The 15914-nt window shown below is 43.7% G+C and overlaps 1 protein-coding gene across 2 annotated transcripts in view; it reads right to left on the bottom strand.

The window, feature by feature from the left end:
* LOC137654462 (regulation of nuclear pre-mRNA domain-containing protein 1B) overlaps nt 1–15914 on the bottom strand; it is a 72374-nt gene that overhangs the window by 42534 nt on the left and 13926 nt on the right. The window contains exons 2-3 of one of the 2 annotated variants that reach the window (XM_068388116.1): nt 7292–7531; nt 6045–6098 (exon numbers count right to left, since the gene is read on the bottom strand). In XM_068388116.1, coding sequence (XP_068244217.1) covers nt 6045–6098; nt 7292–7531 — 294 coding nt within the window. Of the gene's footprint in view, nt 1–6029; nt 6099–7291; nt 7532–15914 lie in introns of both variants that reach the window. The other variant, XM_068388115.1, reaches the window with a different exon arrangement.

A 15914-nucleotide genomic window follows, 5' to 3' on the forward strand; every position in this document is an offset into this window, starting at 1 on the left:
ACACTAAAATTATTGGTGAGTACTCCAGGTACATTGTATCCCCAGACTTCCCTTTAGCTCGCCAACCTTGGTACAAGGCGAAATATAAGCTAACAGAGGGAGCAACCCCTTTATGTCGTTCCTCCCAACACCAAGCCAGCTACCGAAAGTGGACCGAGAAACTTACAATCTTCAAACACTATGTCGATTTCTTTCAAATAATGCGTAGCAAACACATATTTAGACCTCCCAAAGGGTACTTTTGCAGGATAGCAGATAGCAACTAGTGTCGAAAAGCGAGAGAAGTCGCTACCGCTCGAACTTCGTGCGCTTTCACTCTCAGTAAAGGAAACACTGCGTCGTTAGCTTGAGAACGTGCTTCTACGATTAACTCTCTCGGGAAACTCTGTTCTGCGGAGATAATATCTTAATGCCCGCACGGGACATACGAGTCGTTCTTCTTCTTCAGTCTGTCAGGTTTTTGAGAACAAATTTTCAAGGCCACAGATTAGAAAAGTTGCGCGAATAATGTATGTGCGACGAATCGCAACATTACTTTTAGGGGTTTATTTCTCGCCCTCCATCAGACACTAAGAGTCTATTCAGGCGGGCCTTGATGAGTTAAAATAATTTTTTTCCAGTTTATATTTTGCTCTCTATCTTTTCAGTTATTCACTAGCATTTGTATTTAGACTTAATAGTTTTCATATCACTATCATAACACTTTCCAAAGAGATAGGTCTTCAGGTTTTCTTGAAAGCTGCCACATTTTTGCTATTCTTGACATTAAGTGGAAGGTCGTTGAAGAGTCTCAGTGCAGCATAACAAAAAGTTCTTCCTCCTATTGCATGATTCATACTAATTTCGAATATTCTATATAAGTCATTGCCGAAAGAATTTTGATCGTTGATTAACTGTAATATTTTCTTGAATGAGAGCGAACATGTTCTCAAACAAAATATAGTTATAGAGGCGATCATTTCACCTTTGGTTTACCCCTCCTCTGCATGTGAGGGGCTAGCCAGTGTTCATTACACAGAAACGGATGTCTGGTTACCTGTGGGAGGAGTTTGAAACGTTCGTAAACGTACTGAAAAGTTGCCCGCGCTGTTGCTATCGTTCTTTTAACATCAGCTAACAATGTTCCTTCGAGGCTAATTGTTCGAAACAATAACCCTGTAAGGATAGAATAAAAGGTCTCAGAAGTCTATCGTGTAAAAAGCAAGTCGTTATACCCAGGGTACAATAACGGAGGAGGCTGCCTCCATCAAACGGTAGAACCGAGTTTAAGACAATAACCTCGTGGTTTTGTCTTGGCTAGAGCGCATGCTCCAGGACGGCCTACGGCCTTCATGAATTTTAAACAACACCCATTGAAGTTCTGTAAACACTTCTCAGGAACGAGTCTCCCAAAAAGGGTGAAGTCTCGTATGTGGGAGTTTGCTTCAAGAATGCCAGACATAATTGCCATCGAACGCTTTCTCGCTAGTGAGAAAAACTACCGTCTAAATCAGGCAAGGCCTGCCAGGGAAATGAACTGGAATATAAAGAATTTTCTTATTCCTCGCTCATTTCCGTCTGCTAACCAAACCACTCGAAGTGGAAGGTGGAGGAAAGATGACGGTGGTTCGTTCGAAAACGAAAGGATCGGTGCTGGCGAAACCAGACTAGCTGATATAGTAATCAGCTGGGAGCGTAGAGTGACATAACAAGTCACACCTTAGGAAGGCCCATCCAGTAGACGGGGCGAGGTCGACCATAGAGTTTTCAGAAACCTCTGGATCGCGGAAACAGAGATTCGGACGAGAACCTTGGGGTTTAGAATCTATTTGTGAATACCTTTCTCACAACCTTAAGGAATGTTGTGCCAAGAACCCACAGGAACTCTGTCGCTGATTCCTGACGGAATTTTCAGGAATCGTGTTATGTGACCAGGACCTAAAGGAACTGTTTCATAGTTACCTGTAGAGATCCGTAAACCCTTAGGCAGCAGGCATCCCTCTGTCATCAGAGTAAAACTCTTGATGACGATGGGAGCGCGCAAACAATTCACAGAATGACAGTTCAAAAACTCTGTCATAAGAGTAAAACTCTTCTGCACTCATGAACACTTCACGCAACGAGAGTTCGAAAAACCCTGTCATAAGAGTTGTTTGCGCACTTCATCTGATTGCGTGCGCCTAGTTGTTCGTGCGCACCAAGTCGGTCGTGCAAGCCACATATCCATTCTAACGGCAGTACTTGAAGAAGGCGACTTAGTCCGTCCGCCAACACGTTCATTTTCCCTTCAACAAATCGAGGGATCAGCGTAACCTGACCAGGTGTAACCACTTTCCCATAGGAGTCAACGCTCGCATAAATACTTGCGGTGCTGTCGAGAGGCCGAGGCAAAGAGCTCGAAACTGGCAGGTCTTGCCCATGAACACAAACCGAAGGTATTTCCTGGAGTCCTGGTGATTTAGAATGTAGAAATATGCATCCTGCATATCCAGGAATACCATCCAGTCCCCTTGACGAATGGATACCAACACTGAACGAGTCGTTTCCATATTGAATTTGGTCTTCTGGACGAACAAATTCAGTGCGCTTACATCCAGCCCCCCGATGACTTGGGGACTACGTACAGACGGTTGTAAAACTCCGGGGATGGTCTGTCGCTTATCTTCTCTATGACAGGCTTCTGCATGAGAATCTCAATTTCTCAAGTTAAGACTACAAACTTCTCCAAGCCTGAAGAGTAGGCGGGTAATGTGATGGGAACATTGGATAGACGGAGTGTCTTTGAAAGGAATGGAGTAACAGAACCAGAGAATTTGGGTCACCCAGGGCTCTGCCCCTCCGCGACTCCATTCCTCCCAAAAAAAGCCTCAATCTGCCCCCTATTGGAGCATGAAGGATTGAAAAATCACTTGGATGATTTTGTGTCGTGTTTGTTGAGGACTTGGTTGGGTGTCGTAAATTCAATCGAGGCCTGACGAACGGTCTAGACCTAACCCCTCGAAAGGGTTTCTTCTGCAAGGGTTATTCTGAGGCGGTAGTCGTCACAGTCGAGGGTTTAACCCACTTAGAAGACTGGGCAAGCAAGTCATTAGTAAACTTCTTTTCCAGTGCGGACAGAATCTTGGCCACTATTTCTTCGGGAAACAGATGATCCTTGTCGAGAGGAGAAAACAAAAGTGCGGACTCCTGAGGCGAAGCGACTCCTTTCAAAACAAAAGAACACCAGAGCTGTCTTTTCTTGAGAGTCCCGAATGCAAAGAGAGAGGTCAGCTCATCGCAACAATCCCAAACTGATTTGTCGGCACATGACGAAACCCCAAAGCCAGTCCAATGCCAGGTCTTCCTGAAGAGTAGGGCAATCCTCTATTTTCGTAGAGAGGGCTCTGATCGTCCAGTCCAAGAAACTCATAATTTCTAAAATCTTGAAAATATTCTTTACCAAATGGTCCAACTCGGGCGATGTAAAGAATATTTTAGCTACTGCAAACGAGGACCTTCTAGTTGCATCCACCAAGCCAGAGAAGTCCCCCTGGGAGGAGGCAGAAAACTTCCATAGAGGGGGCTTCTCCGGTTACGTAGAACTTATACCTCTTCTTAATAAGCTTCGACAGAGGATAGGCGAAAGTTGTTTTCCCGAGTTCCCTCTTCACCTTCAACCAATCTTCTATATCACGAAGCGAATGTTTAGCAGCCTTGGAAAGAACGAGCTTCGGGAGAAGAGGATCGAAATTCTTCCTTCTCATCAGGAAGATGGAAGCAGCTGGGAGCGGCTGCTACGAAGTAATCCGGGTACATGTCGAGAAGATAGCGTAAAAGCTTCGAAGAACACGAGAGAGGAATAGTGTCCGGTTCTAATTCCTCCTTGTCATCCAAAGAGATAGGCGATAGAGAAGATTCTTGATTCGACTCATTGTTCTTCGTACATTATTTGTTTTCTTTCATCCAGTTCATCAGCTCTTGCAACTGTCGACGTAACAGAACTAGATTCTCTTCTTCAAGTGTTGAAGTCGAAGCAACTGGAGTCGTGGATTTTGACACGATCGCCACCGGAGGTGTCACGCCAGTCGAATTATCTGTCACATGCGAAGTCGAAGGACAAGTTTTGACAGCTTGATGAGTCGAAGATCTCGACGAACTCATAATCGGTCGTTCCACAACCGAGTAAAGGCAGCTGTTGCTGTCGTAAGAATACGAGGTGAAGTCCACGTAGCTACGCTACACGACAGGTGAGCGATATCTACTGCTCTGTTCCTTTTCCCAGGAGGCGAAGAGAACACCTCTTCAGTCGAACGTCTCTTCAACGGACGTGGGCCTGAAGAATCACGCCCCTTACGACGTCTAACTGGCGGTGAATCACTCGACTCTGTCGATAATTGGTCACCGAACAACACACTTTTTCAATGGTGTTTAGTCGAATCCTGCAGTCACACCACAGGATCGACTGAGGAAGCGACTGTCTGTGGGTAAACCCCGACAGTTTCCCTTGGACCTCCGGTATGTCTTCTCCCCGAGGCGGGGGAGCGGGACAGTGACCTTCGTCTAGGAGAACTATCGGGACAAACAGCCAACCTCTCCGATTGCACTGCACTGACACTTTTCACTTCACTAGAAGTCTTTCCTAAAAAAAGACTTAACAGATAAACCTAACTGCATTACCGTATTAGCTAATAAATCAAATTTCTTTTCAAATTTAGACTCGAGGCTGGCAATGGTATCAGGAGAAATTCCACGGGAAGTTGGCAAAGAAGTTACAGGAGCAGAAGAAGGAGGACTCAAGATCAGAGACATAATAAGAGGAAAAGGAGAAGGAATAGGAACAGGTGCTTCGATAGAAGAAGCAGAAGAGGCTAAACTAGACTTACTTTCAGCTCTAAGAGCCGCCTTCCTCTTCCTATCCTTAATTACTTTCCCCGAGTGAGAAACAAAAACTTTCCACTGTTGTTCACTCCAATCCTTGCATTCTTCTTTAGAGCACTTACAACCCCTAAACTTAATACACATAGTGTGCGAATCCTAAATTAATATACCTAACCTAGTTTTGCACCCTCCAGCGCAAAACCTAACTACTGAAGGACTAGAGTCCGACATGATGGTAATACCACAAAATTGCGGAAAAGAAATTCTGCTTCAATCCTACAAACACGGAGTTGAATACTTCACCGATATTGGAGAGATAATACTTCCCAACAAATAAAGAAAAAATTCTGCACCTACCACCGATGTTCACCAGAAGCATGCAGAGAACGAATTGATGTTACCTGGACAGTTGTACCTATAGCTCCCTCAAGTGGAGGGAAATGACGTCACCTACATCAGCGATGGCGGCGCCACCGCAGTAGTTTCGAATCTATTGTCTGCCATTCGTAAGGAACCTACAGCTGTATAATTGTTCGGTAAGACACTGCAATAAAAGCTATATGTAGATGATCTGGGGATAATAGCAAAGACTAAAGATCACGGAGAAAGGTAAGACTGTGTCAGTAATCCCTTGAATGGGCTGGTATAAAGGAAGGTAAATGGGATTATGGTGTCAAGCAAGCAGGCCAGGGACATGACTTTTCATAAAAAAACAGAAGAGCCCTACATTCAAAACAGGAAGAGATATCAAATACATGGGATTTACTTGAAGCCAAGAGGGACAAGAATTACAGTATACGTTTCAGAGATCATAAAAAATGTTAACAATTAAAGATAATTGAGAGATTAACACTGTATCTTATTGCGATCTTTCACTGTGTAGAATGCTCCATACACCATATATTTTCCTGTTCACATAAAAATTAGAACCGATTCAAAACATCTCGGTGATAAGCACTGACATACTATTGAATTCAATAGTATAGGACGATTAACATACTCAAGAGTGTTACTGAACATGTTTATATTGTATTCAAAAGTATGATGGAATCAATTCTGCTCACATGAATATAGATAACATAAGACCAGTAGAATATAAGCCTAGAAATGGTTATAACTAACAACATAACAAGCAAATCATAAAAGGTATGAACCTGAAGAAAATTATAATAACTGGAAAGGGCAATACGTACTCTTTTTATTCTTACCGTGATTGTTTTTCTTAATTTCCTCCACTTCTTCTCCAGTGCTTGCTGACTTGCCTGTAAAAAAAAAAAATATATATATATATATATATATATATTCATCCTATATACACTATATGTATCTAACAAGTAAAACACCTCAGAATACCTGGACAAAACAGTATCATTTCTGATCATCATAATCACTTTGACTATTCACACTGCAAAATCCAACAATAATAAATTGCACTAGACAGCTAAAAACCTCTACTACAAGTTAGTTGAGATTACAGTAAGGTAGTTCCCTTGCTCTTTGTTTCCCCTTTCATCCAGGTCTTGGTCTTTATCTATTCTCATATTTCCATGACTTACTGGCTCTGCTTACAGTTCTTCGTACTGCTACTTCCATATATAATGCATTTTTTTAACAGATTGGTCCTCGTTCATTTTCATGTCATGCTCCGACCACCTAAATTTTTTAGACAACTCATCACCTTTTTCAAAATGCAATCTTTTCACTGTTACTTGCCACAAATCAACATTCTATAGTTACACTATTTCAAAATCTCAATCTTATTTGTCAGTGACCCTGTTACAGCTGTACATGTTAAGGCAACATGTTTGCATAATTGGACTTCGACCTCTTCACTCAGATATTCCTATCCATCAATTGTGTAGCTATTCCTTTCATCTGTACTGTAGTTACACATTTCTTTACTGCCCTATTACTGGGTAACAAAACATCAGTAAAACAATGTATTCAAAATGTTAAAATGGAAATCTATCTGAACATAGCCTATTCGATCCTTAGCTACTTACTACAATCATATAACAAAGTCATACAGTTTTTATCAAGATCCCATCACAGGTGACTCTTTTCCTTATAATCATTAAATCAAGTGATCAGAAATAGATTAAACAACAGCTATTTGAGGGAGTTCTACCTTTCATAACTGATCATCAACTGTAAGTAATAAAAATATACCAAGCTGAGCTTATTTATGACCTTCCATACCAGCCCTAATCTAGTACCATAGCTTAAAAGATACAACTTTCATTATGAAAGATGTGAGTGCTTACCTCTAAGCACATGCACATTTAACTAAGCAACCAGTTACTTTTCATTATTATTCATCAACACCAACTATGTTTACATAACTTAGGGCTTTTATTTTTTAATATACATACTTTAGGCTAATGTAGTTCTTTGCGTGTTAAGCAACAAATCATAAATACTGCTAAAACAAATCATTAAATATATCTATACTTACTCAAGAATTTCCTGAAAGTTTCAACATCGTGATTTTCAAACACATTTCTTTCACCCCACACGGACAACAAGCGGTTGAGGCCTCTGGTAGATTTCTCATCTAAACGCAAACTTCCTAGATGTTCAAAAACTTTCCCCAATTTATTTCCAAATTCCTTGTTGTACTCTGGACCTTTCTTCTTGGAGTTCTGAATGACATCATTTGCAAGGTACATGAAGGTTAGTTTGCGTGACTCAGATGCTGAAAAAAATTTAAATGAATGAATTATTCTTCTGGATTAAAAAAATAATTTTATGGTGACAAAATAAAATACCTACAGTACTTTACAGTCAAACATATTTACAGTAACTTTTTTATTCCATTTAATGCAGAACTACTTATACAGTATATTATTGTTATCAATTCAATTGCTACCTAATATTCAAGTGTTAATCGTTCAAAGAACTAGCTTTGCGACAAGAGAAGCAGACAACCTTACCACTAGGAGGTGCGTGATAGCATTTCTTTACAAAACCAACTTGCCTCCAAATAGACTGAATGAGGGCATTTGTTTGAATGTTGGGTAAGAACTGAACGCCTTCAACACAAATCTTTTAAATAATTTTTATTTTTCCTATCCATACAAACCTGAGGACTTTGAATAGGAGTACAGTATGAGTATATCTTAAGCAAAGCTGTTGAATCGTTAACAAGGTAAGTGAGGTAGTCAGTGGAAGGTAGGTGGAGGTAGTCACTCACTTACCAAACTGTATCACATCACTTGACCTTTAACCTAAGGAATGAGAGGGGTGGGTGAGGAGGGAGCAGCAGTCAATGGAAGGTAGGTGGAGGTAGTCACTCACTTACCAAACTGTATCACATCACTTGACCTTTAACCTAAGGAATGAGAGGGGTGGTTGAGGAGGGAGCAAGGATAGCGACTCTAATAAACTCCAAACAGCCCCAGTTAAGGATGTAGAAGCTGCAAGGGTCCTGGCCAGTACTGACTTAAGGAGAAGTCAGTACTAAGTCACTGAGTAACTCTCTATTTGTGAGATAACATAGAAAGTGTCCAACCAGACATTTAGAGGAATATGAATGAAAGACAATGACCTATCCTCTCCCTTGTAAGGAGGATGGAGTACTGTACTTGCCTTTTGGCAGAATAGTCTCTGCTAGAGAAGCACTATGTCATGTAATTGACCAGCATCAGTCGAATGACCAGCACATAACAATTAAGGCTGCTCCATAACCTAAAGAGCAAAATAAGAAAATGGCCAGCCACTCCACCTCGTCTCGAGACTTATGCTGAACAGGGCACCTTAGAAGTGACGTATAGGCTAATTGTCCCATGTGGAAGCTGGCAGTTACCAAAATATTGAACAGCCACCACATGACCCAAAAAAAGAGGCGTTGGACCTGTGGCCAACATCCCAAAAATACAGAGGCAAAAGTGGTCTGCAAGCTCTCAGATACCACTTCGGTTCAAATTACAGTGCACTGACAGGTAATCCGAAGGGATATTGAAAAGACAAGACACGAATTCTCTGAGCTTCCTCATCAAAAGACTTACAGCACTAGTATGAACCATTATCTGGGCACTTCCTTCTTGTCTTGCTAGTCCTAAGAGGCGGTTGCGAAACTAGAGCGAGATGTCAAATCATCCCCCAGCCTACGGAGACGGTGTTGCGTCCTGGTAGGACCAAACCGGTGTCTTTTAAACCAGCCATTGTATTGGGCTCATGATTGGGTTGCAGGAAGCCTCAGTAAGTAAGAAGAAGAACCCATTACCCTAGATTAGGTTAGGCGATTGTGGTTAGGTTACAATACACTACACACCCTTTTCAATCATTCTACGATTTTGCCCACTAAAATTCTCCAGTTTCCCATGACTCACAGTTATGTATATTAAAAACAATTTTGGAAGTACATTATAGTAATTTGTATTTCTCCTAAATTTTACTATGGATAAGTTTTCAGCACAGTTGGAACTAGCCATAAACTTAACGCGAGGTGTCAATGACCCTCTGCTAGTTAGCTGGGGTAGTGGCAGGGGGGTGGGGGGTAGACCAGCCACCCAACTCATACTCTCACCAAAGTGTATTACATCGCTTGATTTTTGGCAGGACTCCCTAAGGGTATAGGTGATGGCAGGACAAGTATGAGTAGAGCCCAGTTTTGTATAGTTAGGAGAAATACAAATTTCTTTCAAATTTGTCATTTGTTCCTACACGAATACAAACCATTGGCTCTTTACTATGGAGACGCATCCTTAGGTGGATGGAAGTCCTTAATCCAACTGGCTGGGAACTTGACGTGGGGTACAGTTCTGAGCTCGTTAACGTGTAAGAAAAGTACCACGACAGCTCGTGAACTCTAAATTAGGCAGGACAGTTGATGGCCTGAGCAATCATACTGAGTGGTAACTAAGCATTGTGACTTGACCATGTAAGAATAAAGTGTGATACACATTTTCAAACTTAAACATAGACACTGCCCACCAAACCCTGGCAGAGAGGACGAGGATACAACAACATATTTTAGACCACACAAGGGAAACGGTTATTACCTACAGTTAGAGGTAGACCAGCTTGCAGAGTCTTCCAGATACTGTGCCCTAAGAGAGGGGAAAATTAAGGAGGAAAAATGCCAATCATTCTATCCATTGATCCCAGACTAACACCGGGTAACATCTACCCTCAACCGACTGTTACTTGTCCTGTAAGCTTAGGTATATTATACCACTTGTTGAGCAGCCACCACAAGACCCAGGGAGAATGTATCTAAGTTCCTATGAGTTACGTTTTGCAGGTACAGTAATGGGCGGTAAAGGGGGTTTGGCAATGCCAAACACCGCTTGTGGAACCTGTGCCACGGTGAAGTTTCACTTGAACACTAGAAACATGCTTACACCCCTAACGTTGTGACCTGTCGAATCCCAGCAGAGATCGTATTCTTGGTGAGTCTCCTCTTGACCCTACCAGTGCTTACAACCAAACATTTGATGTATGGACGAGTTACACATGTGAGTTTGAGATAGCACCTCAAAGTTCTCACAGGATGTAGTAACAGCTGATCAGGGTCATTGGTTACATCACAGAGTCCTGAAATCTGGAAGGGCCCAAACCTAGAGTCTGCTATAGCCTGATTCTAAGTCTTAGCTACAAACTCAGGGAAGAAGCCAAGTGTTAATTATCTTCATACCCTTGAATGGGCTATGTCGTAGGATAGACCATGCAACTCACTGACCCTCTTAAAGAAGCAAGAGCGATAAAGAAAACCGTCTTAAGTCGTGCTCGGAAGCTTGACGAAGTTGTTTGTAAGGAGCTCCAGGGAGCATAGTACTCGTACTACGTTCCAAGGAGGTGGTCCAACTTCCGACTGCATGTAAGCTCAAAACTCCGTAAGAGGAGAGAGAATTCCGTTAAGAAGGAAATATTAACTCTGTTCAGTCTAAAGACAAGGCTCAACGCTGACCAGTAGCCTTTAACTGCCGAGACTGAACAAAATTTATCCTCCCTGAGGTACAGTAGAAACTCCACAATCACAGGGTTTGTTGCATCGAGGGGAGCGACACCTCTTTCACAACACCAACCACAGAAGATGGCCCACTTCTCCTGATAGACAGCGACAGACGATTTACGGAGGTATCCAGACGTCCATTTCGCCACATTATGAGAAAAATGCTGGATAACCTCCAAGCATGAAGTTGTAGGGAAGCAACTACCTTGTGGTATATCTCTACGTGTGGTTGCTAGAGCAGGTCGTTAGGGAAGGCAACTCCCTCGGTACCTCTGTGAGGTACCGAGGGAGTCATCTAAAGGTCTTGCGATGCCCTCACCTTGAGGAGTCTCCTCAACAGACAGAAGCGGGGAATGCATAGACATCTAGGTTGTTCCACTCATGTTGGAAGGCATCTTGTAGGGATGCCTGGAGATCTGATACAGGCAAGCAATGCACTAGAAGCTTCCGGTTGAAAGACGTCATGAACAGGTCTATTATCGGTGAACCCCACAAAGTCAGGACTTTACTTTGTTGCCAATACGAGGATGTAAAGACCATTCAGAGTCACTTATCCAAGTCCTCCTGCTCAATTCATCTGCGAGAATGTTCCTTTTGCCCGGAATAAATCGGGCTGACAGGGAGATCTACGGCTAGTTGGCGGAATGGCCGTGGAAAAGTACATCCTTGTTTGTTTAGATACGCCACTACTGTCACGTTGTCGCTCATCAACACTACAGGGTAATGTGAAAGGAGCAGTTGGAACCGTTTAAGGACTAGAAAGGCTGCCCTCGTTTCTAGGAGGTTTATGTGGCACTGCTGATCGGAATCAGACCATAGCCCAGAAGCCACGTGTTGTTTCAGATGAGCGACCCACCCTTCTTTTGATGCATCTGTGAAGAGCATCAAGTCCAGGGAAGGAGAGAAGAGGTAATCCCTTGAGGAGTTACAAGGATTTTGGATGTCTCAAAGACTTTTTATTCCATCAACAGAGACTCCATTTGCTCTTGGGTAGACCCTAGTACAGTAGTTTAAACGCTTGGAGAGTTTTCATGATCTTGTCTAACTTATTCTTAAGTTCGTTTACCATGTTACCATCCATGACATACGCTGGAAGTCTGTTCTATGTACAGTATTTGCTGGAATGATTTGTATTAAGCATGAAGAGGTTGTTGTAGTCTACATTTGTTATTCCTTAAAGAATTTTGTATGTCTCTATTAGTTATCCCCTTAGTCGTCGAGTTTGTAGATCAAATAAGAGTTAAAACGTTCCATTCCCCATCTATATCCAAATTATCTTGGTGTTGGAAAAAGTTTTCTGGCCCTAGCTTGTACTGCTTCCAATCAATCTAGAGTATACTACCGCTAGTGAGTTGTGGGGTCCTTTGACTGGCCAGAGAGTACTTCATTGGATCTTTCTCTCTGGTTCCGGTTCACTTTCCCTTTGCCTACACATACATCGAATAGTCTGGCCTATTCTTTACAGATTCACCTCTATCCTCATACACCTGACAACACTGAGATTACCAAACAATTCTTTACCCAAGGGGTTAACAACTGCACTGTAATTGTTCAGTGGCTACTTTCCTCTTGGTAAGAGTAGAAGAGACTCTTTAGCTATGGTAAGCAGCTTTTCTAGGAGGAGGACACTCCAAAATCAGACCATTGTTCACTAGTCTAGGGTAGTGCCATAGCCTCTGTACCATGGTCTTCCACTGTCTTGGGTTAGAGTTCTCTTGTTTGATGGTACATTCAGGCACACTATTCTATCTAATTTCTCTTCCTCTTGTTTTGTTAAAGTTTTTATAGTTTATATAGAAAATATTTATTTTAATGTTGTTACTGTCCTTAAAATATTTAATTTTTCCTAATTTCCTTTCCTCATAAGGCTATTTTCCCTGCTGGGGCCTCTAGGCTTATAGCATCCTGCTTTTCCAACTGGGGTTGTAGCTTAGTAAGTAATAATAATAACAATATCCTTCTGAATACTTGGAGCCCAAAATTGAATCCATAGGTTGGTACAGGTATCTGCTAACCACCAACTCAAGTCACTCTTTTGCTCTAACCTTACAGGTACCCTTGAGTCCAGAGGATCCCCATGGTGAAAAGGTCTTCAGTTGCCACTGGAAAGACCGCATGGAGATGGACATTGGGCACCAGACGCTCCAGAGAGGTCAGGGGGCTCAACAGACACAGCCACAGGTGTGATTGCAGCAAGTTTTGCAAAAGGAAGGGACATGCCACTTCCTCGAGTCTCTATTCCATTTTGGGACGGAAAAACCCTGCCTTCTTAGGTGTCTATTTGCATCTTAAGGTACTGTATACAGTTTCTATGTAGGTTGGAGAGAAGACTTCAAAATTTATCACGACTCTCAGATCGTGACAAAAGGCAAGAAGTCTGTCTCAGTGCCAGAGAAGGGTCTCCACCAAGTCTGAGAATCAACCAATCATCTAGATAACGAAGCAGACAGATGCCGTTGGCATGGGCCCAGGGTGAACACTCTCGTGAACACCTGAGGTTCCGTGGATAGGCCGAGGCACAGTACCATACCTGAAACTGGTAAATCTTCTAGTAAAGGATGAACCTTAGGTACTTCCTTGACGCAGAATGGACACACCTTCTAGATCCAGTGTGTTCATGAAGTCTATTGGTCTGACAGCCCCTCTGACCAAGTCTGCCATCTCAATCTTGACGTAGTCTAATGAACAAACTCGTTTAGTGCGGAGAGGTTGATGAATGGTCTCCAGCCTCCAGAAGTGTTCTCTACAAGAAAGAGTCAACTGTAGAAGGCTAGGGACCTGTCGAGGAGCTCATGGAGAGCACCCTTCTCCAACATGGTCCGAACTTTTGCCTGAAGAGCGAGATCCTTTGCTGATCACCTCGCGAAGGCTAGGGCATCCCTGGATGTCGAGTCAAAGGAGGGGGGAAGAGAGAGTGAACAGGTTGTGGTACCCCGCACACAGGATTAATACCGTACAAGGTTCAGCCCCAAGGATCTCCCACTTCCGCCACCTGCACTTCAGGCATCCTCTCACCATTGGTCGGGCAGGAGTAGCTAGGTTTTCCACCTCTACCTCCTCTGCCCCTGGTGCCTTTATGAAAAAAAAAAAAAAAAAAAAAAGGGCTGCATAGGGCACATGTTTCTTGGTATTGGACTGCCTCAAAGCATTTCACTCTCTTATATGAGCCTGTCTGTGGACGGGGGATGCCCTCGGAGCAGATGGTAAGGGGCGAAATGTCACTGGCCTGTGGAGGAAGGAATCGTGACCTGCTTTCCTCCAGCGTTCCGCAACGGCGTCAATGTCTTCCGGCTTAAACAAAATAGGACCCCCCATTGACGAGTTACGTAGCATGAATGCTTCTCTCTTCACAGTTGCCTGTAGAACCTTGAAATGACGGAGTCTCAACATTTCAGGATCCAATTACGAGCAATTAACCAGCTGGCAAAAGGTGTAGGCAAGGAGCATAGGCACTTTTCCCAGCTAGAGTAGCTTTACTTTTGATCCAGCCACTTTTGTTAAGGCATTGCTGACCTGCCTCTGCATCACAATTATGTCTGCGGAGGAGACAGATCCTCACCGCCTTTGCCCTACTTCCAGATGACACTCCTGCACCCAGACTTCTGCTTGTGATGAGTGTCGAGAGTGGCCATCCTCCCAGTGGGAGTGGTACAGTAGGAGATGGAAGAAGTTTAAAAAGGATTCTTCTCCTTCAGAATCTTTCTCTTGGTCGAAGTCCCGACTTTTTTCCATGGCACCTGGTATTCTCTACCGCTAACTTTGCTTGTTTACCCTCCTCTGCCAGGCAATCGAGCAAGAGTTATGTCCATTTAAACCCCGACAATCTTCGGGTGCCGAGGGCTGCATTGCTTTTTCGATGGTGCCTGCCACCCGTGGGGTGTCTAGCTCTCTCGACACCTTGCATCATTTGTGGCCTTCCTTGGGGTTTCATGGTTTCCCCACGAAGGAATGGTTTTTTGGGGTACTGAAGCTTGTAGCACTGTAGGAAAGCACAGTTACCTCCACAAAAATTGGTTGCGACCTCCTTCTGAGCCTCTGGAATGGAGTTCCTTACAGCAAGTCTCATGCCCCACACTAACGCTTCTTCAGCAGCTCCTCTTCTATCGGAGGAGCTGCAGACAGGTTCTTCTCGGAGTTCCAGTCATGCTCACAATCCTCCCAGGTTAAGCACGCAAGCTAAACTTTTTCAGCGCGCAGAGTCCGCTTGGCATGCTGAGCACGCTCAGCAGAAGAAATCTTGTGTGCCTCCACCCTACGCGGTTGTTCGCCCTTCTCGCCCGCGAGAGAGAACTTCCTCTCTTGAATGGTCCACCCCCCCTCGAGTTCTTTGTAAGCAGGTATGTGACTCATCACTACCTTGCTCTAGTTCCTCAGAGCTAAGCTTTTTGTAGCACCTTGGTGATCATGGCAGCCGACTCCAAGTAGTTATATCCCATTTCATCGTGCCTCCCAGGCACTAAGAGTCTCGCGAGCACTAGATCCTCTGGGGACTTGCCTTGCAATCACTCCCCTTCAGGGGCAGCGCAGACTAGTTCTGATGTTCGCGGATGTAGGCACACGTTCACAGACAAGCCAGCCTTGCCCCCATTTTCCAAGCGTGCGCGCCCTGCTTTTGGCATGCACAAGGCCATTTGCCAACCTTCTGCAAGTTCTCTTGCAAGTGTTCGTGAGCCGAACGAGTAGCACATTTCTTCAGAGCTGAGATTAGTACCCCAATGTGCGCTCTCCAGTCTCGCCCACGCGGATCTAGCATGCATCCCACTTCGCTCGCACCGAGAGAAGTTGGTCCTAGAGATTAACGCACTCACAAACACCGCTCGCCAAGAGTGCTTGTGGCTATCCCTTCATTTGCGAAGGATGCGCCATGGTTTACAAAGCTTGTTAGGGCTGTTAAGCAAGCTGTCATGGTCCCTACTCAAGCCCGATCCTAAGGAGATGAAGTTCAACCTATTTAAATCCCCCTCTCGGTGTGAGGATTTCTTGCGAGTTCCACCCAATCTTCGGACCCTAGGCATAAAAGTAATTCTCCTAAGCATGCTCTTCCTCCACCCTCGGAATCTCCTTTGATTTTTCATCACTCATCTCGATACCAGTGGTACCTTGACGCTATGGCTGGTCACAC

The sequence above is a fragment of the Palaemon carinicauda genome, chromosome 15 (genome assembly GCF_036898095.1).
Source record: "Palaemon carinicauda isolate YSFRI2023 chromosome 15, ASM3689809v2, whole genome shotgun sequence".
NCBI lineage: Eukaryota > Metazoa > Arthropoda > Malacostraca > Decapoda > Palaemonidae > Palaemon > Palaemon carinicauda.